This window comes from Propithecus coquereli, unplaced genomic scaffold (genome assembly GCF_000956105.1).
Source record: "Propithecus coquereli isolate 6110/MARCELLA unplaced genomic scaffold, Pcoq_1.0 Scaffold9, whole genome shotgun sequence".
NCBI lineage: Eukaryota > Metazoa > Chordata > Mammalia > Primates > Indriidae > Propithecus > Propithecus coquereli.
Window position 1 is genome coordinate 9,887,990 of NW_012155284.1, and position 26,895 is coordinate 9,914,884.

A 26,895-nucleotide genomic window follows, 5' to 3' on the forward strand; every position below is an offset into this window, starting at 1 on the left:
AAAATATGATTCCTAAGTATATAATTAACAAGAAAAAATATTTATGTTATATTAACTTAGAAAATAAGAAAATATTATCATACATCCGATAATAATTATAATTATGTAAAATAAAACCTACCAAAGCCACAAAATCTTTGCATGGGAAAAAAAAATCTATGAAAAAATATATGAAAGTACTAACAATTATTTCTTAGATGTAGGGGATGGGCCCCAGAGATGGCTGCCATCAATCCTCCCTCCCTGCATATGCACACTGCTCTATCCACCCAGAGGTAGAATCCATTTCCCCTTGACTTTGGTCTGCCCAGGTAACTTGCCTTAAACAGGAAGAGCTGTGTGAATTCCAGGCAGCTCCATAAGGCCTGGTGGCTCCCACCTGTACTATGGGCTGGTGCAGCTGAAGCTGAATGAACGAATGGTGAGGCACTACAGGGAGAGCGAGGTCACATGGAGGAGCTCTGAGGCATCAGAAGCATCAGAGAGGCCTTCTTGGACCTTGCAGAACAGCACAGCCCAGCTGACTACAGGTGAGTGTGTGCCTTCAGCCAATGCCAATGAAGAGCTGCCCGATGGAGATGGACCTCAATTCCTGACCCATGGAATTGTGAGAAATAATAGATAGTCATGGTTTTAAGCCATTAAGTTTGATCATGGTTTGTTATGCAGCAACAGATAACTGAAAAAGCAGAATCTGGGATATATTTTTTCTTTTTTAGAAAAAAAATAGGATCAAACCATCTGTATTATTCTGAAACTATCTTTTCTCTGCTTACTAACATATTATGGTCATCTTTCTAACACACAGGTGTCCTTAAAGAAGGGCAAGCCTAGAGTTAACAGTCCTACCACACACAGAGAACACCATACATGGGAAAGAACAAGAGGCACAAAGAACAACCTCGTTATGTACATTCCTAAATATACTAAAATACACCTCGTGGCCAGACTCAGCCCCAAAATTTAACAAATGTTTCTGACCACGGATAAATTTATAATGTCTCCAGGTCCCATTTTCCTCATCTGTAAAATGGAAATAATATATCTACCTCACCAGGGATATTGGGAAAAACAAATAAAATGAAACATGTAAAGTGCTTAAGCAATGCTGAGGACATAGTAAATATTCAGTAAATAACAGAAAAAATAATTACTTATTTTTGTCTTTAGGGGAAAAAAAATTATGTGAAAGCATTTTGAAAATAGAAAAGTACTTCACAAATATAGTCTTCAACCAGAAATAAAAATGCAAATACAAAATTGAGAACAGGTGAAGGATAGGAATGTCAGTCTTAAATTGGCAGCTTGTCAAACTACTCTCCGCTGGAATCTTCACAAAGAGGATGTATGCCCCAGGTCGACACACATCCAAAGTAGTGGATACCCTATAATCTGTACCTATACCTCTTCCACACCTGCTCTACACCAATGTAGATCCCTACACCTCTTCACATGAACTGACTTCTAGGGAACTTTAAAAATGAATGGAAAAGCTCACTCATTCAGCCCAGTGGCCTATCTCTGAAAATCTAACCCAGGAATAATGTGTATGGAAGAGATGCCCTTCCTAATGTCACCAAAAACACCCCATCGGGAAAGCAATCAGAAAACAATAACCTGGTCTTTGATGAGCGCCAGTGCAGACTCCTCAAGATCCAACTCATAACATAGCCTCATGAAAAGTGGTCCAAACTTATATTCCCCCAAAGTGACATTTCTGTTCTCTGCATGGTACCTGGAAATCAAAATGATTCAATGAGCCAAAAGGTAGGACACAGAAAAAAGGAGGGACAAAGACCGTGGCATGCAGCATGCTAGGTGCTGTGGACACAATAAAGAACGAGGCGCTCTCCCAGTCTGGCGGGGGAGAAGTGGAGAGGTGAAGACAACAGAGGCATCCTGGAGTGCAGAAGTATACCGGGCATTTAAACAAACAAATAAACAAAGAGTTTGTTAGAGGCTGACATCCTGTGAAATAAAGAAATAAAGGAAAAATGTACATTGTAATCATTCTCCAAATTTAGTAACGACCTGCTGAGACTGTGTGAGCATACATTAGAAAACAGCAGGAACCTCGCAGCTGCAAGTGCATCAGAAAGAGCCCCACCCAGAGGAGGACAAAAGAAAGGAGTCGGGGATGCTCTGTGCTCATCCCCACAGAGGATGGCAGACACCGACAGACGCATTTACAATTGACAGCAATCTCTCTGCTTTTCTGAGCTTGGGGAAAGGCACATGTGAGCTACAATCACCTAGCTAAACAAGTTAAATGCAGTTTTGAAATTTTTAGTTTTAGGAAAAGCCTAATTTTAAACACAATGACGTGTAGTATGTGGCTTGAGATTTCTACAGGTAGCCAGTCAGAACTGCAGAACTGTAAATCACCAGTGTAAATTTACTCTCAATAACCAACTCTTTCTGCTTTAGACACCAAGATGACAATCTGGTGACAAAAGAAGCACCTCATGATTACATGTAAATCACATTTTGGGAAGATTTATTCATTATGAATCTTCATATTCATACAGATTCATGTAACGAATGAATCTAAAATACCCACGGGGGAAAAACTCAGACTTTATGAAACAGAATACTTTTTATCTTCTGCTAAAAATCACTGAGGAAAGTCAGAGTAGCATTATGGCTAGTCTATTCTAAACATAAGTACTGCCAACTAGAAAGAAGATGTGTACTTTTAAAGATACGCTTCACAATCCAATTATAGAACTTACAAATAATATTCGTTGCCTCATTACAATACTTATAAATTATCAGAAGGCAAAATAATATACTAATTAAGGGTTTTCAGACTCTGATTCCCAACAGATGATTCAAATCCCAACTCTTCTACTTACAAACTCAGTAATGATGAGCAAATTAATTAACCACTGTGTGCCTCAGTTTCCTCATCTGTAAAATGGAGAGAAGAGAACTCAACTTGAAGAGTTTTTTTGTGAGGATTAAATGAGACAATGTGCCTGGCACACAGCAAGTCTTCAATACATGTAAGCTCTTATAAAGTATAAGGCACGCTAAGGAAAGCATATTTAAAATCAACGTATTTCAGTAATCACGAGAAACTTGTGCCAGATTAAAACAAAAGAAAGCAAAAACAGAAGTTTTCCCAATTTGACATTCACATTCTAAATGGCATTCACACTAATAAAAGTGTTAGAAAGTCAATGAGATAATGAATCGCCTTCTGGACAAGAAACATTCAAGTAAGAGGATCTAAAATCCCTCTCTAAACCAAACAACAGCATTTGGTCAAGATTATGAGGGGATTAAGTTGCTCCTCATTTTTGGCTCTATAAACGGCTTATGTTTCAGTTTATAATTCCCCTTTCCAAGCCGTGGGCTTCCTGACTCAGGGAGAGAACAGGTTGGCTGGGCCACGGACCCACCCATCTTCCCACTTGTCCAGCTGTCTCCAAGTAGACAAGGAAAGGACAGCTGGGTAGAGAGTTATTAGAATCAATAAAGGAATTATGAGTCATACTTCGAATGTTTATGATAAAAATAAAAATGGAAAGAGTGTTCAAAGTTGTTATCTCATTCTGCTATTCTTACAAATGTCTGACAGCTTTGGGTAGTAAAAAGAGTGAGAGGAAAACAAGCCAGAGGGTCTCAAATGACATAACTTTGCAAAACTGAAATACAGAATTAAGTTTTCTGATACAGTGTGACTATAAATTACCATAACCATTTTGGAAAATAATCTGACAGTTATACAGATAAGCTTTAAAAAAGTTCATATCCTCTGATGACCAAAATGAAACCAAGAGTAAGTTTTATGCAGAGAGTTGCTCATCATGGCACTATTTATACTGGTGAAAAATTAGAAATAATTTAAATGTTCAACAATAGGGGCATAGTTAATTAAAGTATCTTAACATAGAATAGAATATTATGATGCCACTAAAATATGATTCCTAAGTATATAATTAACAAGAAAAAATATTTATGTTATATTAACTTAGAAAATAAGAAAATATTATCATACATCCGATAATAATTATAATTATGTAAAATAAAACCTACCAAAGCCACAAAATCTTTGCATGGGAAAAAAAAATCTATGAAAAAATATATGAAAGTACTAACAATTATTTCTTAGATGTAGGGGATGGGCCCCAGAGATGGCTGCCATCAATCCTCCCTCCCTGCATATGCACACTGCTCTATCCACCCAGAGGTAGAATCCATTTCCCCTTGACTTTGGTCTGCCCAGGTAACTTGCCTTAAACAGGAAGAGCTGTGTGAATTCCAGGCAGCTCCATAAGGCCTGGTGGCTCCCACCTGTACTATGGGCTGGTGCAGCTGAAGCTGAATGAACGAATGGTGAGGCACTACAGGGAGAGCGAGGTCACATGGAGGAGCTCTGAGGCATCAGAAGCATCAGAGAGGCCTTCTTGGACCTTGCAGAACAGCACAGCCCAGCTGACTACAGGTGAGTGTGTGCCTTCAGCCAATGCCAATGAAGAGCTGCCCGATGGAGATGGACCTCAATTCCTGACCCATGGAATTGTGAGAAATAATAGATAGTCATGGTTTTAAGCCATTAAGTTTGATCATGGTTTGTTATGCAGCAACAGATAACTGAAAAAGCAGAATCTGGGATATATTTTTTCTTTCTACTTTTTTGGTGTTTTTCAAATTTTAAACAGATTTAATTTAATTTAATTTTTTTACTTTAAAAATAACATTAATTGTTTCATATAAAATTAATAATGTCCATTGTAGACAAGTTTGAGAAATCAGAAAGATATACATTTAGACAAACAAAAAATATACAATCTATTAATTCCCAGAGAACCACAGTTAACTTTTGGTACATAACATTCTAGTATTCTATATATGATAATCTTGTATTTCTCTCTATAAATGTACAATATAAATGCAGGTCCATGTACATAAATATATTTTTAAAGAATGGTGAAAAGCAGCAATGGACTTAATTTCAGAAATGAAGCCTGTTGATTTGATGTCACACTGCTCCCTGTTAAGTGAAACCTTTGCTGGCTTAACCAACAGCAGGCTATAATTACATGTGAGTTCCCTCTGACACAGGAAACCCTAATAATGGATCAGAAAGGTATAACAGGCACAAAACTGAAAGAAGAAGAATAATTAGGAGTGAAGTGATCCAAGAGACAGACATTAAAGCCTGAACTAAGACACTGGTAATAGGGGGAGAGAGAGAAGGGCTGGAGATGAGAAATTTCAAGGAAGTGGAAGTAATAGGATTTATTTTCCTATCAGGAAGGAGAAGTAATGAGATTAAGGGGAAGGAAGCTCCCAATTATCTGCCCTGAGTGACTAGTGAGATAGAAAACACAGGAAGACGAATAAATTTGTATATGTTGAATTTGAAGACCTAGGGGATATGTAAGTGGAGTTAGTGAATAGGCTGGTGATTTCTTCAGACACAAATAATATCTGTTTTTCTATCCTCCTATCTGTTTTTCTATCCTTAGCACCTGGCATAGCACCAATAACTGTTTTTTCAATGAACGAATGTAAATGTCTGGAGTGCAAGGTAGGCATTTGGACAAGAGATTTGGAATTCATCAATGCAGAGGTGATAGTTAAAATCTCAGAAGTGGATGAGATTGCTCAGGGAAAGGAACAGAGTAAGAAGAGACGAGCGTAAGAAGAGATGAAGGTGGCAGAATTTTAAGGAAATGCCTCACCTGTAAATGACACTTTTAGCCAGCTCCATATCATCCCGGGACTCACATAAATGAAGCAAGGTTCTCAACTCCTCCTTCAAGATGAGCTTGTTCTGGGTCAATTTCTCTTCCAAGTTTCTAAAATAGGTTTCTGGAAGAAAGCACAGTACAGTGGCCATCACTGAGGCTGACTGGGATTGTAAGGAGTCTGACCTCAGGGAGAAGAGGAAGCCTGTACCCCCACTCACTGCCAAGGGGCATGAGAGGGGCTCACAGACACACAGCTCCCATCCCTGGCTGATCTCCTTGAGAGCACTGAGAGTCAGCAGACGGCCCAGGCCCACTCAAGATTTTCTAAAACAGAAGTTCTGGGGGTAGGACCACAGGAATAGGCATTTCTGATTCTCTAGGCAATCCTCAGGTATACTACTGTCCGAGAGGCTTAGCCCAGATAACTGAATTTAGAGGTGACTCATGAGAAAAATGAAGAAAATGCAGCTAGATACCCAAACCATCAATTGGCAGAGCACTAAGCAGGGAAACTAAAAGAAAAATGTGACTTGAGGGGGGTTTATCCACAATGGTAGACCTACACAATTCAGTAATACTTTGTGCTTCTTTCATGTGATTCAACTTCATCTCTCTTTCATTCCTCTTGGTCTCTCTTTACTCAGTTGTTAGAAAGCATGCCACAGCTTTACGTAATGGGTAGGGGGCAAAACAGTCCTCTAAACAGCAGCAAACACTCTTCTACTGATAGCAGCATTTCAAGGTCATCACACCGCATTGTTGTTCCTTGTCTTTGCATCTGATCCACTTAGGGGACAGTCAAACACCAAAAGGAGGCACTGCTTCTTGGCAACAGGAGGGGGCTGTATTCTCACCAAAATGTGGGGTGAGATGCAAGGCAGGCACCAAGCAAGCATCTGCTTTCCAGAAGGCAAAACTGTTGTCAGTATCAGAAGCTGCCAAGAAGTACTATAGGATTTGTTCCAGGCCCAGAGCTTTGAAGGAATGCTGCTGAAAGGAATGGCAAAATATACATTAAAAACACAGGAACTAGAAGCTGAGGTGGACACAGCTTTCGATTTATAAGAAACCCTAATAGGTTTGAGATAATGCAGTAGATGTTCCAATCTTTATTTTTAGAACCACATAATGTTAAAGGTTTTAGAGATGGAAGGACCTGGGCTGAAATTTAGGCTCAGCCACTTGCATGCTCTGGGGGAGACCCTTGTCTATGAGACTGGATTCCTCTCGTGTCAAGTGAGGATTGTGATACCTACCTCATGGGGTTACCTGAGATGAGGTACGTAAGGCATTGAACACATAGTAACTGCCAGTAAATAAGACATTATTGTTCTCATTTTCATTCCTTCTGTCACCTGTTAGATCTAAGAGGATTTAGTCTATTAAATATTTCTAAGCAATTTCCAATCTATAAGATCTCAAAGAGACGACTTTACATTTTATATCTCTTAATTCTTCTTAAAAAACCTTAAGAATTCAAAATTTTAAGATGTAACTTGTGTTTTAAGACAAATCAATCAACATTTAAGTGCTTATATTGTACATTCATATTCAGAGGTATTCTTCTTTGTGTGAGACACACCAAGAAGAATAAGGCATAGTTCCTGCCCTCAAAGAGCTTAAAGTCTATTTAGGAGCAAGACATATTTAAATAAAGCTGTCTGAAAACAATGATGGAAGAGGTGACATGTGAATGACTATAAATGTAATAGGAAAGAAGAGTTCTACTATGATACCTATTATGACTCTGAGTGGACAGGAGAGTCCTATTACAACACCTATCATGACTCAGGACAGACCAGGTTTGGTGGAAAAGGAGGGGTACTGGTGAGGAAGTAAGCCGCTGAATAGAGTTAGAGAAACAGGAGGGGGCATTCTAGGTATCGATATGAGTAATAGAATAGAACTGGGGGTGAAAGGTATGGACGGGAAAGCTGTGACTAGATTAACAAGAAACCACACTGGACTCAAGAAAGGTCAGGACCATTATGGAAGAGCTAGGAAGCCAGTGGGGCGAGCATGTACATAGTGTGGAGTACAACAGAGTACCACCGCAGGTTCTTTTTCTTTTCTGAGACAGAGTCTCACTCTGTTGCCCAAGTTAGAGTGCCGTGGCGTTAGTCTAGCTCACAGCAACCTCAAACTCCTGGGCTCAAGCGATCCTTCTGCCTCAGCCTCCTGAGCAGCTGGGACTACAGGCATGCGCCATCAGGCCCAGCTAATTTATTTTTTCTATATATTTTTAGTTATCCAGCTAATTTCTTTCTATTTTTAGTAGAGACGGAGTCTCACACTTGCTCAGGCTGGTCTCGAACTCCTGAGCTCAAACGATCCTCCCGCCTCAGCCTCCCAGAATGCTAGGATTACAGGCGTGAGCCACCGCGCCCAGCCCCACCACGGGTTCTTAAAGTGACAAGGTTGACAGGATTTTATAAATAGCAGTCTAACAATGAAGTAGATTGGCACTGATTATTGCCTTTCAGAACATGTGCGCAACCGTCACAGCCTTATAAAGACCATGACAATTGGAAATAACAACTAGACAATGACATGGAGCCCTAATTGCAAACCTTACATAGCTCTAAAATACCTGGGGTAAAAAGACAAGACTGAAGTGAAATCTAGATTGAGTCTACTAAACTAGAGACAAATATACTCTCCCCCATGCCAAAGATTATGTTCTTGTCCTGCAGGTGGTGTTATATGTCAGTATGATTAGTGGAGCAGCAAGGGAACACCGATTTCTGGACTGTGAGGGAATGGAGGCAGGAAGTCTTAATCAGGTGCTCACAAACATGTGGCAATTAGAGGAGGGAGAGCTGGGCCTAGAGCTGGAAAAGTCAGTAAGGACAAAAAAGCGTTATTAAAAGAAAGAAAAGTCTTGGATGTGTTCATAAAGGAGCTTTAAGTATTGGGAAGAACTCTATGTGCAGGAGGGAGGGAATAAATGCAAAAGGATTTCTCAAATGCTGAAAAGGAATAGAACCTAGGGTGGTGTTCTTCTTGTGTTTTTAGCTTTTTATAATAAAAATTTCAAACATACCCAAAAGTAGAGAGAACAGTATAATGACCCTTCCCCCAAGTGCCCATCACCTAGCCTCAACAATTGCCAATATTTTGCTAATTCTGTTTCCTCTACATTCCCCAAATACATTGGATTTTTTTCAAAGCAAATGCCAGATTTCATATAGTCAAGTTTCTCCTGTTTAAGAAATCTTTGATCCTATTGACTTGTCCAGCACAGAATGAAAAATATCAAAATGTATCCTCACACATAGCACTTTTGTTTCATTTGATTTCATTTATATATAGATATATATGTGTGTGTATTGGAGATGAAACATAAAATGCAGTTTTCATGCCTCCTCTACATCAAAAACTTTGAAAGTCAGTCATCTAGAGCTCTTAAACTTTATTGTACATATAAATCATCTGGGGTCTTTCTGTCTGTATTTCTATCAACCACCCAATAGATGTTGATGCTGCTGTTCCTCAAACCATACTTTGAGTGGCATAGATCTAGAAAGGACTAATCGTAGCACTAGTTTTAGTATTTCTCTGGCATCATGGGAGCTGGGATAAGAGGAGAGCTGTAGACTTTGTAGTAGTAGAGTGTGAGATGAAAGGTGAATGTAGACTAGGGAAATAAGAATAAATGGTCTCAATTTTTTCTGAGAGGTTAACTGAAGGAGAGACTGAATAGCGATAAAAACAGAGGAAACCTGACTGACAGATCCATGAAAGAATTAAAAAATAAATTCCATTACCTTTGGTGCCAGGAAGATTATATACAACAGCCACCTTCTTATGCTGAAATTCTTTTAATTTCATAATATTATCTGTAAGTAGGTATCTTCTAGCTAAAAATTAGAAAAAGAAAAAAGTAAAATCATTTTCGCTCTTTTATAGTGAGCAAATAACATGAGTAGAGCTTGACTGCCTCTAATTAACTGTTCTTATCTTCATCTATTATAAATGATCCATCTACACAGGTACTAAATACAACAGTAACCCTGGTGGGAGAAAACATTTCCAAACTACTGGAAAATGCAAATCCTCGGTAAGACAATTTTTATTTGTGGTGTGAAAGGACTTAGTAGTGATTAACAGTATGTGGGGACTGGTAGACAGGAAGCTGGGATTTGAAGGACAAATAGGCATTTGCCATCTGGTTAAGGGGTAACAAAGGCATTAAAATATAGCTAATATTTAAACGCAAAACAGGCATATCTACTTTGGGCTTATCTAGGGAGAAGCATATTGTGTAATGGAAAAAGCTGAAGTGTGACCACTGCAACTCTCAGTTTTGTTATTTGTGAAATGAGGGGGTTATGTATCTTCAAGATATGTCAGAAACCACTGATCACAACTCTGGGAAACAGCATCCTTTCTTTAGGATCCTCAGCTATGAATGAGATAAAATGGATGAAGTTTGGCCAAAGAATCACTCACTAAAAGAATTCTATGTGCTGTAATAACAAGGCAACAATAAAAATTGCTATTTATTTATAGAAAGGCAGTCACAGGGAAGTGGTGAAGAGCAGGTCTGTGTTTGGCCATGTGCAAATCCCACCTCTACTGATTCTCTCTGATCTTGGGCAAATTATTTAATCTCGATGTTTCCGCCTCTGTAAATGCAGAAAAAGAACAGTACCTCTTTTACTGGGTGTTATCTAGAGGCAAGGAATTAATATAGGTAAAATGCATCAAAACAATGCCTGACACAAAGTGTTGAATGTTTTTATTATCACTCACTAGCATTTTCAGATTTAACCCTTTCCATAAAAATGTTAAGGAACAATTTTGAAAATGAAGAGAACTGCTCAAGGTCTCTTAGATTGTTAGCAGAACTGAGGCTTCAAACTCAAGGAGTCTAACACCTCCGCTCCCAAACCCTGCAGAAAAAGTACACCCAAGGGGCAGGGATGTTCCCGGAGCGCAATGTCGCCCCCTCCGAGGGAGTGCACCACAGCCCGAGGCCAAGACCCCAACCGTCCTTCGGTTTCCAGGGACTAGGACCATCCACGACCCCCAGAGGCCACGGCTACATCCACGCGCAACTAGAGGGCAAGAGCACGCTCCAGCCGGTGTGTGACTGCTCTAAAAAGATGCCTGCTGGGGTCTAACGCTCCTTTCTTTCCCATCCCTCCCCTCCTTCCACCGGCTGAGGCTGCCGATACCTCCAACAGGGTAGCGGCAGCAACTGGAACCGGAGCCTCCCACCCCGGGATACAGCGAAATTCGCAACACTCGCAGCGGAACTTCTCTTGAGGGTCGAAATGCGGCAGCCATACTCTCCGGGACTGTACCAACTGCTGGAACCGGGAAAAGGGGCGGAGCGTCAGTCCCAAGAACGCCGGACGGAATTCGTCCAATTCGGCTGTAACCCCTCCCCTTCCTCTGTCCGCCCCGCCCCCCACAGACTTTCCGTTTGGTATGCGCCAAGATGGCGGCCTCCATAGTGCGGCGCGGAATGTTCCTGGTGCAGAAAGTGATTCTGCCTCAGCTCTCCCCAGCAGGTTGGTGGCTGCCGCCTTGGTGGGGCTGTTTTATTAGGTCCCTAATTACTCTGTTCCTTGAGTAAAGGGAGTGATGGGCTTTCAAGAGGAGAGAAAATACTTCTGGAATCTGGTTGCTAGAGAAAGTTTGTGGGGTGTTTGATAGCACAGAAAAAGGAGTTAAGGTCTCTGATCTGTCTCCTTCTTTAAAATAGTAGAACCTCCCCATCCAAAGGTGTGAAGAGCAGAGGAAGGTTATGGCTTGAGGGATTTTGCGTATGATTTGCTTGATTTTTGTGTTAGAGTGGTTGTCTTTTTGTAGACCCTGAAAAACCCAAATGTGTCTACCCTTGGGGCTCTGACATTTTTCTCCATTCTGAGGTTTCTTCGGAGGGGCGTCAGCTAGGTGTTTTCCCCACCACCTTACACTTGGCCAAATCCCTGGTCTTCACTTCGTGGGAGAATTTTTCAGTATTAATCTCATTTTACCTGATGACCTTGAGCACAACTCTTGATTGACCTTTCTTTGCTATAGTTTTCCACGTGTAGGTAATAAATGCTAATAGTTACTTGCAAAGTACTGATGTCTGAATTGAATGGCAGCCTATTCAAAGCCTACTCAGCCGCTCCAAGCCTACTTAGACCTGATGATGAAAACATTGAAAGTTTTAAAGTATTTACAGAAGCCAAATTTGCAGTAATGTTAACCACATAATCCTGACAGACATATTTGTTATATGATTAAAATGCAATAATCATACGTGATGTTTCCAATGCTTATCTCCTCTTTCCAACCTACCTCCCCTAGCCCCTATTTAAAAAAAAAAAAAAAAAGTAACACACACTCTTGCTTACCCTTCTTTAAAACAACCATTAAATATCAACGTGAAACTTAATGGTTGGCCGCCAGAAATTTTCTGAGGATTAAGTGGTTGACCTAGTGAAAATGTTTAATGTCACACATTATTAGGCAAAGCGATATGCGTGGTGCTTGCCGCATCAATGAGAATGAGCTGTTGTAGCTATTATTAGCATGTTTAATTATGATCGCTAGTAAATGCTTCTCTGTCTAAACAAGACCCTGGATAGTAGATCAGGAAGAGTATCATGGTTGCTTAGAATATTTGGTGGCAATCATTCTAACACCAGAACAGAAATTAACAAGGGTGAATTGAGAGAATTTCCAGTTAGCGTTTTGGTCTCAGTTTGAACTGATGACCTCGTGGGAAGTTACACCTGTGCAATTCCAATATGGTAGTTACTAGCACATGTGGCTATTTAAATTTAAGTTAAAGTTAAATAAAATTTCAGTTCCTTAGTCACACTAGCTACATTTTAAGTGCTCAATAGACCCACGTGGCCAGTGGCTATTGTATTGGACAGCTTAGAGTGGAACATTTTCATCATTGCAGAAAATTATAATGAAAACAAGCACTAGGTTAAACCATAGATGAAAGGAGTCTTGAAGTCAGGAACTAGAGGCTGAAAGGGAGGTGATTGATTCATAGGGTAGTACAGCATGGACCACTCAGGATTTGGGGATGCTGATAAGGAGCTTGACTTATAGTCATTGAAACATCTTGATCCATTCCAGGAAAAGAGAGGAAAAGCACTCTACTTTGTACAAATTCATGACAAATCGTTATTTGGAACATCTTGAGGCTTCTATTGATTCTCCTTAAAACAGAATGGAGGAGGGCAGCTAAAATGATCTAGGGAATGCAAGGAAAATGAACTGAGATGAAGTAAAAAAGTGACTTAAATATATGAAGAGGGGGAAAAAACTTATTGGGCACCTATTACGTAGTGGATATTGGGACATTAACATATACCCTCACTTAAACTACAATACCAAAATAGACATTATTTCCCCATTTTACATATAAGAAAGAAGCTCAGAGATACTGTGTAATTTGCCCAGATTTTCATAGCATTTATTAGCAAGGCAAGGATTCAAAGTTAGACTTTGTGACTCTAAAGCCTGTTTCCACAATTATACTACTTCCCCTTGAGTAGCAAAAATGTTTGGAAACGTTTGATCAAAGATCAAAATAACTATAAAATGTGTAAGGATATGGTTAGAGCCAGTCCTTCTTCACCAAATTTTGAAATTCTGGTCCTTGGAGTTCTTTCAGAATTAAATGGAAAAACATTTCTTTTTGTAATGGATGGTATCTTAAAGAATATTGTTGACCCAAGCAATAGCTGACTAACTGAAAGGTAAGCAGTTTCAACAAAAGTTTGTATATACTCTTGAGGGGTATATTCAGAGTGGGATTAAACAGGCTTAGAGACCTAAACCTGTGAGACTGAGGTCAATCCATCTCCTTGCTAATTCAAGCGTGGTCTGAGGACTAGCATCATCAACATGCCCTGGGAAATTGTTACAATGCAGAGTGTGTCCCCACCCAGCCCTACTGAATCAGAATCTACATTTTAATGAGACTAATATGCATATTAAAGTTTGAGAATCTGATCTAGGTGTCCCACTTTGCTATTGTCCATTCCACTTAGAGTTCTGTCTCTGACTTTATAGAAATTCTTTAGTTTTAATGTTAATATTACAGACCTTCCAATTAACGCTTACAGGGATGGAAAGAACTTTGAATGGTATCATTTGTAAAGTATCTCAGAAAGATGAACATCCTGCTTTAAAAGCCTTACAGAAAATGGAATGTCCTTTATCCACTCGGGTATATGAAAAAGAAAATGGAATGTCTGTATTGGTATATTATTTTCCTATTATTGCTGTAGCAGATTACCACAAAGTTAGTGGCTTAAAACACAAATTTATTATCTTACAATTCTACTGGTCAGAAGTCTGACATGGATTTTACTGTGCTAAAAATCCAGGTGTTGGATAGGATCCATTTTCCATATTCTAGAGATCACTTGCATTACTTGGGCCATGGTCTGCTTTCTTCATCTTCAAGGTGAGCAATGGCCAGTCAAGTCTTCATCACTCTGTCCTTCACACATCACCCTGACCAATAGACTCTTCTTTCTTTAAAGGACCCTTGTGGTTACACTGGGCCAATCTGGATAATCCTGACCACTCCCAATTTAAGATCCACTGATTAGCAATCTTAATTCCATCTGCAACTTAATTCCCCTCTGCCATGTAACCTAACATATTCATAGGTTCTGGGGAATGGGATATGGACATCTTTGGGAGGCCATTATTCTGCCTACCATACTTGGCAACTTATTTCTGTATTTGTCATTGGTTTCCTATTAGGAAAACTTCCTATTTGCCAAATTTAAATTCTTCATTCTTCCATTACTTTTCATTATACCCTCAACAGAGATGGAGAATGATTACCCATGATTACTTTTAAAACAGAAAAATGCACACACACCCACATATGTAAATAAATGTTGCTGGGCTTACCTTTTGTAAATTGGCTAGTCCTGATTTATTTTCTCTTCAGTTCATGTGGTTCCCTTGAACAACAGCATACAGAGGGCATTCTGGGAGTTCTGTCCTTCCCCACCATCACCTCCTCAGCTTTTTATCTCCCAGTTCAAAACTCTTGAGCAGTGATTTAGATATTGTCTTTTCTGACTCCAAAATATAGACTATGCTAGAATGAAGATGTAGAGAATAAGAGATACTAATAATTAGAAAATAAGCAAGTAGCTGGTAGCCTAGAATATAGTCGACCCTTCGTATATGAGGGTGCTGCATCTGTGGGCTTGACCAACTGTGGCTCAAAAATATTTTAAAAAACCAAAAATAACAATACAACAATAAAAAAATAATACAACATTTTGTTATTATACTGCATTATTATTATACTGTAAAAATACAGTATAACAACTATTTACATAGCAATTACATTGTATTAATATTAGGTATTATAGGTAATTTGGAGATGATTTAAAGTATAGGGCAGGTTGCATAGGTTATATACAGATACTACACCATTATAAGGGACTTGAGCATCCTCAGTTTTTGATATCTGAGCAGGAAGGCCTGGAACCAACCCCTCCAGGATACCCAGGAATGACCGTATGTAGCTTAATAGCCTCTTTTCAGCTCATGCTCACATAAAGAAGGGCTGCCGTTGTTACCCACTGAAAGGAAAGGTCTTCCTTGTTTTAGAATTTGGAATTCAGTTTGCATAGAAATGCTGCTGTCAATTATGAATGAGTCATCTGAATTGATGCTTTTGGTTCTGTGTCAAAGACTGTCAGAGAATATAGGGACCTTAGCTATCACCCAGCCTATCTAGGTGATATCTAATTTAGCTTCCATTTGCAACTGCAGGATCTGAAATTTTTTAACAGCAGGTAAAACTGAAACTAAAACTGAGATCTCTTTACTTCTGAATTGGTAGACAGCTATATATACCTAACATTAATGCCATGGGCTTTTTATTCATCTTTCCTGGTAGATCTGGGAATATCTAATAATGTTTGGCCATGGTGTTCTATGACCTCTAGGTAATTATCTGCCATTCATTCCAGTTTCCCCCCCTTTTTTTTTCCTTAAGAAACAGGGTCTCTGTCTCTCTCCCCCTCCAACAGCCCCCCCAATCTGGAATGCAGTGGTCCAATTATAGATCACTGTAACCTCAAACTCCTGGGCTCAGGCAATCTTCCCACCACAGCCACCTGAGCTGGGACTACAGGTGCATGCCAGCACACCCAGCACCCCCCTTTTTTAAAACGGAGTTATTGAGATATAATACACATGACATACAATTCACCCATTTAAAGTATACAGTTCAGTGGTTTTAAGTATATACACAGAATTGTGCCGCCATCACCACAATCAATTTTAAGAAATTTTCATCACCCCAAAAAGAAATTCCAATCACTCCCCATCTCCCCCAACCTTTCCCAATCCCCACTCCTAGCCTTAGGCAACCACTATCTACCTTCTGTCTCTGTAGATTTGCCTTTTCTGGAAATGGAATCATACAATATGTGGCCTTTCGTAACTGGCATATTTTTCACTTAGCATAGTGTTTTTGAGGTTCATCTCTGTTGTAGCATGTCTCAGTACTTCATATTTTAATTGCCAAATAATATTCCATTATAAGGAAATACCACATTTTGTTTACCCATTCATCAATTGATTGATATTTGGATTGTTTCCACTTTTTGCCTACTATCAATAATGCTGCTACAAACTTTTGTGTATAAATTTTGTGTGGACAGGAGTTTTCATTTTTCCTGGTTATATTCCTAGGAGTGGCGTTTCTGGATCATCATGTTCACATTTTGAGGAACTTCCAAACTAAAGCAGCTACACATTTTACATTCTCACCAGGAATGTATGAGTTTCTAGTTTCTCGGCAGCCTCTCCAACAGCTGTCATTATCTGCATTTTGAGTTTAGTCATTGTAGTGAGTGTCATGTGGTATGTCTAGGTAATTTTGTTTTACATTTCTCTAATGGCAGATGAAGTTAAGCATCTTTTCTTGTGCTTAGTGGCTATTTGCATGTGTGTATATATTTTTAGAAATGTCTGTTCAAATCCTTTGCCCATTTTGCATTTGGGTTATTTTTTTTATTTTTGAATTGTAAGAGTTATTTATATATTTTGGGAACAAGTCCCTTATTAGGTAAATGATTTGCAAATATTTTCTCCCATTCTGTGAGTTGTACTTTCACTTTCCTGAGATTGTCCTTTGAAACACAAGTTTTTAATTTTGATGAACTTGCCATTCATTCTTTCTCATTCATTCCTTGGGCTCATGTTTATTGAACATTGCTACAGGCCAGCATTGTGCCAGGTGCCAGGAATACAGCTATGCCATCTTGTGTGTTACCTCAAAGTTGACTTAGGGGGTTTCTCTTATTTACAATTAGGGTGCTGGGTAAGGTGACCAGCTTTATGCGAAACAGGGGTAAATATGCAGACTCAAGTCAAATGGAAATGTTTATGCTTTATGTGAAATTGCTTTATGTAAAATTGGGGGTAAATATGTAGACTCAAGTCAGATGGAAATGTTTTTAGGACTAATTATTATAAGGCATTCAATTAATGAGTTAAGCAACAGTCGGCAGGTGTTTTGGGGTTCTTCTAAGAGGAAGTGCTAGAGCTCACCTGGGCTATAATTTAATGGCAACAAATGTCTCCTAGCCCTAAAGTTATAGAACAAAATATCAGCATTTTTACCCTTAAAATTACTGTGAAAATTTTCAGTTTTTTTCTATCCTCTACTTGTTAGAGGTTGAATGCATTTTGTTGTGAAATGAATTGTGAACTATACGGTATTGGTTGCAATATTGTATTAGAATTTTTAAAATATATGATCTAGTAGTTGAAAATGTGACAAAGGTATGTTTAATAAAATAGATACATAAAATGAACCTGTGTGAAACTGTGCCTGTTTAGGTAATTTTTTTTTTCCTCAGGTAAAAGATGCCTGCTTTCTGCAGCATATGTGGACAGCCACAAATGGGAAACAAGAGAAAAAGAAGATTGTCACCTTGGTAGGTACCTATTGGGCTGTTATGGGTCATTTTCAGTCATTACATATGTTTACCATTATAAACTCATATGATGTATATATGAAATTATGCTTTTATGATGATTCATTTCAGATAAGCACATTTTAAGCCTTAAAAAGAATGAAACTTTTATACATGGCAAAATCATTTCTGTATACTGTACATTTCTAATATTTTGTTTTTGCCTTGACAGTCTCATTATGTTAGGTAAACAACAATTCTTTTCTTTTTTGTCCATTTTTATCATATGGTCTTTATGCAGCCTGTCTCTGTTTTACAGAATTTTGTATTTTATACTTACATCCTTTTTTACTGTCAATCTCTTTACTTTCCTAACTTGTCTTGTGGTCTTCAGAGCCCTTTTTGACTCTTCTCTATTTCATTACCAGGTGAGAGGTTTGAAGGCAATGTTAGACTGTTATGTAAGCATTGAGGGAAGATAGTTGGCTAACATCTTCCCAGGCAATAGGCTCCTAATTATACTTGTTTTTCCCCTGTTCCCTATGTCATTTTACACAGACAACAGCCTTTCTTTTATAAAATACCAAGGCCCAAAAGAAATCACTGACCCTATGAGCACTTTTAAAAAACGTACATACTTCAGACTTTCGGTTCTGCCTGCCCTTTTAGTATATATAACATCATTGGAGCATTGATAAAGTAAATAGATTGGTGATAGTTTTAAGAGCCCGATGTAATTTTTGGATCAATTCCAGTGCTGATCTAATATTTTCCCCCAGATTTTTTTTTTTTTTTTTGCTTATGTCAGATAAGAATAAAGTCCCCCTGTGTTTATGGATTCTTCCTGTAAGTGTAGGGAACACTGCTGTCTGTAATGGGTATGTTATTGGAGTTTTCAAAGAAATCATCATTTTCTTCCCTGATAATGTGTTCGCACAAGCAGAGTTGATTGTGAGCTCTGGAATGGCAGGGGCCAGCCGAAGCAGAGATGTGGAAGATCTGAAGATAATCATAGCCTCTGCATAAGGAACTTACAGTCTCCCTATAAGAGTCTCACTGTTAGAGACCCAGGATAACCTTTTTATAACAAATACTTTATAATACTCTTTTAAAAATTATCCTGAAATTAAATTCATACATAATATCTATACATATTTTAAAATCAGTATAATTCCTTTATGATACAAAGGAGAAACCAAAGGAAAGAAACTTACAATAAATAATATGTACAAGGGGACTTTTAAGAAAGTTTGTGGGAAGAATGGAGTTAAAAGACACAAATAAAAAAGACAAACTTTATATCTCAACATAAGCTCCATCAAGGTCAAGATACTTTTGTAAGCAATGATACCACCTCTTTATCCTTAGAGAACTGAGGGTCCTGGGAATTTAGCTATGTCAGTGCAGTCTTTTTTACATTATTAACCAAAGAAAAATATGTGCCCTATAAAGATTTTTTTAAGATCAGGAAACAAGAAACAAAAAGAAGTCAGAGGTGCCAAATCAGGATTATAAGGTGGGTGCTTAAAGATTTTCCATCAAAACTCTCCAAAATTGCCCTCATTTGATGAAAAGAATGAGTAGGAACATTGTCGTGGTGAAGGACTCTGCTAATGCTTTAGCTAACTTTCTTAAAACACTCTTATGATAAGCAGATGTTATTGTTCTTTGGGCCTCCAGAAACTCAACAAGCAAAATGCCTTGAGCATCCCAAAAATCTGTTGCCATGACCTTTGTTCTTGACTGGTTCCCTTTTGCTTTGACTGGACTTCTACCTCCTGGTGCCATGGCTTTTTTGTGCTTTGTCTTCAGGATCATACTGATAAAGCTACGTTTCATCTCTTGTTACAATTCTTAGAAGAAATGCTTTAGGATCTTGATCCCACTTGTTTAAAATTTCTAATGAAAGCTCTGCTATTGTCTGCAGCTGATCTGGGTGTAGGGTTTTTGGCATCTATCCAATGGAAACTTTGCTCAGCTTTAATTTTTCAGTGAGAATTTTGTAAGCTGAACCAATTGAGATTCTATGGTGTTGGCTTTTGTTTCTGCTGTTAATTGTCAGCCCTCTTCAACTAGGGCATGAACAAGGTTTATTTTTTCTTACAAATTGATGTGGATAGTCTGCGGGCTTTATCTTCAACATTGTCTCTTTTCTTCTTAAAAACAAGTTATTCATTTGTAAATTGCTGATTTCTTTGGGGCATTGTCCCCATAAACTTTTTGTAAAACAGCAATGATTTCACCATTCTTCCACCTGAGCTTCATCAGAAATCTGATGTTCATTCTTGCTTCAATTTTAGCAGAATTCATGTTGTTCTGGTAGGGGCTCTTTTCAAACTAATGTCTTATACTTCTTAGTTCCTCAAGTTAGATCCTGTGCAGACATGTTATAACAAGTTAGTATGAGTTTATTATGGTACAAAAAAATTTTGAGCTCCATCATAGTTTTTTTCATAATATGCATTTTCCTTAAACTTTTTGAAGACCCCTCATATTTCGATATATAAATAAATGCTTAGGCAAAACTATACTAAGAAACTATGAAGTAGCTAAATGCTTGCACTTAAATGTAGCATCCCTATGAACATGTAGATGGGTACAGATGTGGTATACTGGTGAATTCAAATATTAGGAGTAGCATTATATTGACATAATTTTACTTACAAAATTCACAGCACTTGGTAAAGTTCTGAGTGATTCAGAGGTCTATCTTCCCTCAATTTATGTGGAAGTGCACTTATGGAAAATTCAGCTTTTTTTCAATTATAAAAAAATACTTTGTATGTAAAAGGGAGTTCTGTTAATTATAAACAGATTTTTCTAGTAGTGTGAATGTCTGCCATTCACAGATGGCGTGGTACGTGTGGGGCAAACTTTTTATTTGGAAATAATTTTAAACTTACAAACAATTACAAAGAACTGTATACCTTAGTCTGTTTTCTGTTGCTTATAACAGAATATCTGAAACTGGATAATTTATAAAGAAAAGGAATTTATTCCTTACAGCTATGGAGGGTAAGAAATCCAGGATCAATAGAGTGCATCTGGTGAGGGCTTTCTTGTTAGTGGGGACTCTTTGCAGAGTACACAGGTGGCACGGGGCATCACATGGCAAGGGGGCTGAGTGTGTCAGTTCAGGTCTCTATTCCTCTTATAAAGTCACTGGTCCCACAACCATGATAATCCATTAACCCGTTAGTCCATGAATGGATTAGTTCATTCGTGAGGGCAGAGCCCTCATGACCCAATCACCTTCTAAAGGCCCCCACCTCTCAGTACTGCCACATTGGGGATTAAATTTCAACATGAGTTTGGAGGGGACAAATATTCAAACCATAGCACTACCTTTACCCAGATTGACCTGTTGTTACCATTTTGATTCATTTGTGTTTGCTTTCCCATTCTCTCTCTTTCTCTCTCTCTATACACACCCCCCCACACACACACACACACTTTTTTAGTCATTTGAAAGTTTGTTGTACTTCAGTGTACTTTACCTGGGGTAAGGATATCCTTATATAACCATAGCACCATTACCAACATCAGAAATCTTAACATTAATATAATACTTTAATCTACTATTCATATCTTTGTCAGTTGACCCAAAAATGTCTTTTACAGAAGCAGTCCCCAACCTTTTTGGCACCAGGGACCAGTTTCATGGAAGACAATTTTTCCATGAAGGGGTGGGGGTAGGCAGAGCTCAGGCAGTGATAGGAGTGATGGGGAGCAGCTGTAAATACAGATGAAGCTTTGCTTGCTTGCCCACCGCTCACCTCCTGCTGTACACCCCCCAGCCCCCGAGTTTCATGGAAGACAGTTTTTCCATGGATGGGGTGGGGGGTGGGGAGCTCTGCAGCATAGTCCCTAACCAGTCCAAGGGTTGGGGACCACAGCTTTATAGCATTTTTGCTCCTCCAGTACCGGATCCAGTCTAGGATCACATACTACATTTAGTTGTTAGGTGTCTTTAGTATCCTTTAATCTGAAATAGTTCCTTATCCTTTCTTTGTTTCTTATGACATTGTCATTATTTTAAGAATCCAATCTCTTTTTTTAATAGAATATTCATCCTTTTGGATTTGTCTATTTTCTCATGATTAGATTCAACTTATGCTTCCCCAGCCAGAATACTGTCAGTTATATTGTGTCCCTGTCAGGGTATCACATCTAGACATACCTGATATCCGTATGCCAACTATGATCATCCAGTCAACTGTGTCTGATTTCTCTGTTGTATTGTTATATTCTGATTAATAGGCTATCTGTCGGGGGACACTTTAATACAATACAAATATCCTGCTGCTGATCTAAAGTTTCCTCTGAGATTTAGCTTCCATTCATGGCTTCTAGCCTGAATCTTTACTATGATTATTGCAAAATGATGATTTTCCAACTCTAAAAATTCTTCCAGATTTACTAGTTAGCACTCAGTATTCTACCGTAAGCAAGAGCCCTTCCTTTTTTCTTTTTGTCATCTGTTTATTATCATGCATTATGTTTAAATCTCATCGATTCATGGATTTTTTAAATGACTTATTAGCATCCTTAATTATTTTGGTGGTCCAATTGTCCCAGATTTGGCTAATAGAAGCCTTTTCAAGCTGGCTTCCATCCATCTCCCCCCAACCTCCTTCTTTTATATCTTTCTTACTTTCTCATATAACAAGTTGTTCTGGGCTCATCTTTTATCTTTTCTGACCTAGTCCTGGAATCAACCATTTCTCTGAGGAGTTCTGGTTCCTTCTGGTGAGGAATGGCCTTAGAAACCAAGATCTAGGTGCCAGTTGTCCTTCTGCTACTGTGGAATTTTTGCTTCTTGGACCATTCAATAGACAGAGCTGGGAAAAATTTCAGTGCATATACATATACATACATATTTTAGAAATAATGAGTTCATACCAGTACCTCCAGTTCAAGTTCATTCCCACACGATTCTTCCATACCGAGAGCCCTGGGTCCCCAGAGGGACAATGTTTTGATGTATGGGACTATTTCAGCATTGCAGGTCATCTAATTTCCCTGTCTTCTGCTCATTAAATGCCAGCAATGCCTTCTAGTCGTTGTGACAGTCAAAAAATACCCCGACGTACTCTAAAATGCCCTGTGGTGCTAATACTGCTCCTTTTGGGAACCACTGTTCCAGTGATAAGACCAACATGGACTCAAGTAATTATACAGCAAGGCTTGTTCTGATGTGCCATATATGAATTATAAGCAAAGTACTCTTGAAGTGCAGATAAAGGAATGATGAATTCCAAGAAAGCTTATTAATACTTTCCAAGGTATGCAGGGAAGATTAGGAGATGAGGCCACTATGTTTGGTGTCTTGGTGTTGGGTCTAGTCACACAAATCCAGGGGAACGTTGTCATGGATACCTGAGTGAGCAGAAGGTGTTTGCCAAAGAATGAGCATACTCATCTGTAATGCATAAATACCACATGGAAGTAATTGTCCTCTTCTCTGTTAAGACTAGTTTACTTAGAAAAGCAGTCCTAGCCACCAATTACTGAATTCTTCCCTGCCACTGTGGCCGTTGTCCCCTCTGCCTAGAATACCCTCCATACATCCCAAATCTCTATGCAGTCAGAATTGATTTTTTCTGCCTTATATTCTTGCAGTATTTTGGGCTTTTCTTATGTAGTGTGATGTGAAAAGTCTGCACTTGGGAGACAGACATCTGGGTCTGAATCTCAGTTCTGTGGCTTTCAGCTGTCACTACCCTGGGTTTCTGTACCTATAAATTAGAGATGATGATAATGCCTGCCTCGGTGCCTGGAATATAGTAGGTACTCTAGAAATGTCTGGAATGAATGAGTGAGGGCCTAGGCCCCCTGAGTTTACCCCTATATAAAATGTGTGAGATGAAATAAGGTTTTGGAACTCACCTTGCTTAGAATAAAAAGAGGCCTTTTGAGAGGATATTTTTCCTACTGTGTAATAGAATGTAATTGTTACAGGGTCTCATTGAAACAGACTATTCTCTTCTACGTGACATTACCACTTGCTTTCCCTAATTTTTGAGTGTTTGGATTCGACTACTGGCAGTGAGGCCACACGCTGAGTGATCGGGGTGGGCGCCTGTCGCTGGCTGCCTAAAGATCGAGCAGCAGATGGCAGTGTGGCCTCTGCGGGAAACCGCCGCCCAGCCAGGGAGCTCGCACAGAGCGCAGGCCTTTGGGGAGCGTGCGCATACGCATAGGGCCGCCCAGCATGTGGAGCGCGGCGATTGGACGCCGCGAGTTGCAGGGCAGTGAGGTGCCCGGAACAGGCTCGCTGATTGGAGGAGGGCGGAGGGCAGATATGAGGCATTCCTTTCTCCGGCCCCTATTGGACAGCGTGTCCTCAAAGGGCGGTGCCGGCGTGTGGGTGTGAGCTTCCGTGTGCTGGAGGATTTCGCCTCCAGCCCGGGAATACCACAGCCGGTGTCGTTCCGGCGTCTGTCTGAATGGGAATTCAGTTCTGGGGCCTCCTGTCTTGAGTCTCATTAGTGGTTTTCTGTTAGTACCTTTCAGGGCGGGCTACTGGGGGTCTGTCCGGCCCCCATTGTGAGGGAAGTTTATTACCGCCGACAGCTTGAAGGACGCCTTACCGCTCCTTGGTGCGGTGTACCGACGCAGCAGTCAGGCAGGCCCTCAGACTTGACAGCCAGAATGCAGCCCTCGTTCGGTGCCAGCTGTGTGCCATCCTCGTGCTAAGCACTTCTCACAGCAGCCGGCTAAGGCAGCTGCTATTATTCCACTTCAGAGAGGAGGAAACTGAGGCTAGAGTCTAACATTTGCTTGGGGTCATACGGTATTCTGTTGCCTTCCACTCAAAAAAAGCTTTCTCAGTGATTACAGTGTAGTAGTACCTGAGTGCCAGAGGGTCTTCCCTTTGCATTAAAGTAGTAGAATTCTTCCTTTTAAAAAATACTGTGTTTTGCAGCGTAATATACATACTAAAATGTACAAATCACAATATTTAGGTCGATGAATTATCACAAAGTGAGCAAACCTGTGTAGGAAATAGAACACTCCTACCACTCCAGAAGCTCTTGGTATGGCCCCCACGTTTCACTTCAAAGGTAACTATTATCCTGACTTCTGACACTATAGGTTAATTTTTTTAAAATGCTTTTAACATATGCAAAAGTAGAGAGAATGGTATAAGGAATTCCCTTTATACCTCACCTGGTTTCAGTAATTACCAGCTTATAGCCAGTCTTTATTTTTATCTCTACTTCTGCTCACCCATCCCGATCTTTTGGATTATTTAGAGGCAAATCCCAGGCAGCAAATCATTTCATCTGTAAATATTTTGATACATATCTCCAAAAGATAAGGATGCTTTTAAATCCCATTATTACACCTGAAATATTGACAGTCATTTAAATATCATGAAATATCCAGTCAGTGTTCAAATATCCCTGATACACTCATAAATTTTTTTTTTAATTAATGGTTTGGTTGAATCAGGATCCAAATAATGCCTGTACAATACAATTGGTTCATAGGTACCCCCCTTCTCTTGCCTCTTTTTAAATCTTTTATGTAGAAACATATACAAAAATAGAGAGAGAGTAGTATAAACCTCCATATACTGTCACTCAGCTTTAACAGTTATCAATTCGCTGCCAATGTTTCATCAACCCCGACTCCGCACCAGATTACTTTTTAACAAATCCCAATTATCATATCATTTTATGTGTTTTGATACATACCTCTAAAAGATAAGGATTTTTTAAAACATAGCTATAATACCATTCTCATAAAATTAGTAATTCCATAACATCATTAAATATTTCATCAGTATTCACATTTTCCAAATGTCTTATATATTTCTTTTTTAAATTTACAGTTTGTTAAAATGGGATCCAAATAAGGCCCATACATGGCAGTGTGTTGAGATGCACCTTCTTAACTGCCATTTACAGCACACGAATTATTTTCTATGTGCTAGCAAGCCAACCCCGATTCACAACTACAATCACTATCAATGAAAACAACCCCTTATTAATTGATTGAATCAAACGCCTGGCATTTGGTAGCATTTTCGCTGGATTCTTCTTATCCAATAGTATTGGATAAGAAGTCTTGTATCTTTTAATCTATAGGTTTCACTCTCTCTTTCTTACAATTTACTTATTGAAGAAAACAGGTCTTTGGTAGAGTTTCCCATATTCTAGATTTGCTGATTTCATCCTTACAGTGGTGTTTAATGTGTTCCTCTACCTTCCATATGTCCTATAAAACTGGTAGTTGGTGAAAAGAGCTTGATTAGATTCAGGGCTTGTTTTTCGTTCTTTGTTTTCTTTTTCTTTTGGTATGAATACTTCATAGGAAGTGTTACTTTTGTCAGGAAGCACCTAGCATTTAGTTGTCCTTCTGTCATATTAAAGGCCATTCATGGTCATTGCTTAGATCCATTACTTCATTAGGAGCAGCAAACTATTGCTATTTCAATTCTATCGTTCTTTCTCATTTATTAATGTCATTAATGAACTCATGGATTTAAATAGTTGAGACATTTTAATCCATTGCAGTTGATATTTTTATTGATAGGGCCATAGTTCTCCAACTGTGCTCTATAGAGCCATAGGAATTCTTGGGCTTTCCTACTTCAGTCAGAAGATTTCAGTTTTTGAATGTTTCCTTACTGTGCTTCCTTTTGGCTAAAATAAATACTGAATTAAAGCATTGTCTCCAAAAGTCCTCCAGTAACTTACAGATGTGTTGGAGAGGTACAAAATGAAAGTTAGCATTAACCAGTTAGCAGCTGTTGAATTGCAAAATGGGGCCCACAGTGACTAGGAGAAAACTACAGGGGAACTGGGTAGGGTATTGGTAGGATGGAGGCCTGATGGGGAAGCTCCCTTGGCTCCATGAGAGGAAGGTCACTTGAGTCACTCTGCTAGGCACTAAGGGCCCAGGTGACTTAAACTGAAATGGATTCATGAGCCCTCCTGAATTAAATTTTTTTTCTAATTTTTCTATTTGAGTAATCACAAAGTAAGGGACATCTTTTAGTTTTGGTTACTGTTTTGCTTTGTCTGTTTTTTTGTTAACTTCCTCTTTGAATCCAAAGAGTATTATACCATTGACACATTTGAATTCAGGTCTGTCTCTTACAGACACTTTTCCCATTGTAGCTGAGGCTTAGTTTTGCTGTGTCATTTTGGCTATGGAGGCCTTTGACTTGTACCAATATTTTAAATCCTGCTCTTGAGGTCTGAGGGAGATTTTCTGAAGTCTGCTTTCCTAAAGTTGCCAGTTCCATATTTGCATCT

General features: G+C 39.0%; 2 protein-coding genes across 2 annotated transcripts in view; one reads left to right on the plus strand and one right to left on the minus strand.

The window, feature by feature from the left end:
• Window positions 1–11,018, minus strand: part of PTCD2 (pentatricopeptide repeat domain 2) — a 34,205-nt gene extending 23,187 nt beyond the window's left edge. Inside the window, exons 1-4 of the mRNA XM_012664590.1 lie at window positions 10,883–11,018; window positions 9,470–9,562; window positions 5,694–5,823; window positions 1,618–1,735 (exon numbers count right to left, since the gene is read on the minus strand). Of these exons, the coding sequence (XP_012520044.1) occupies window positions 1,618–1,735; window positions 5,694–5,823; window positions 9,470–9,562; window positions 10,883–10,994 (453 nt within the window). The 5' untranslated portion in view covers window positions 10,995–11,018. The remainder of the gene's footprint in view (window positions 1–1,617; window positions 1,736–5,693; window positions 5,824–9,469; window positions 9,563–10,882) is intronic.
• A 117-nt stretch (window positions 11,019–11,135) lies between these two features.
• Window positions 11,136–26,895, plus strand: part of MRPS27 (mitochondrial ribosomal protein S27) — a 124,186-nt gene continuing 108,426 nt past the window's right edge. The window contains exons 1-2 of the mRNA XM_012664592.1: window positions 11,136–11,221; window positions 17,570–17,647. Of these exons, the coding sequence (XP_012520046.1) occupies window positions 11,149–11,221; window positions 17,570–17,647 (151 nt within the window). The 5' untranslated portion in view covers window positions 11,136–11,148. The remainder of the gene's footprint in view (window positions 11,222–17,569; window positions 17,648–26,895) is intronic.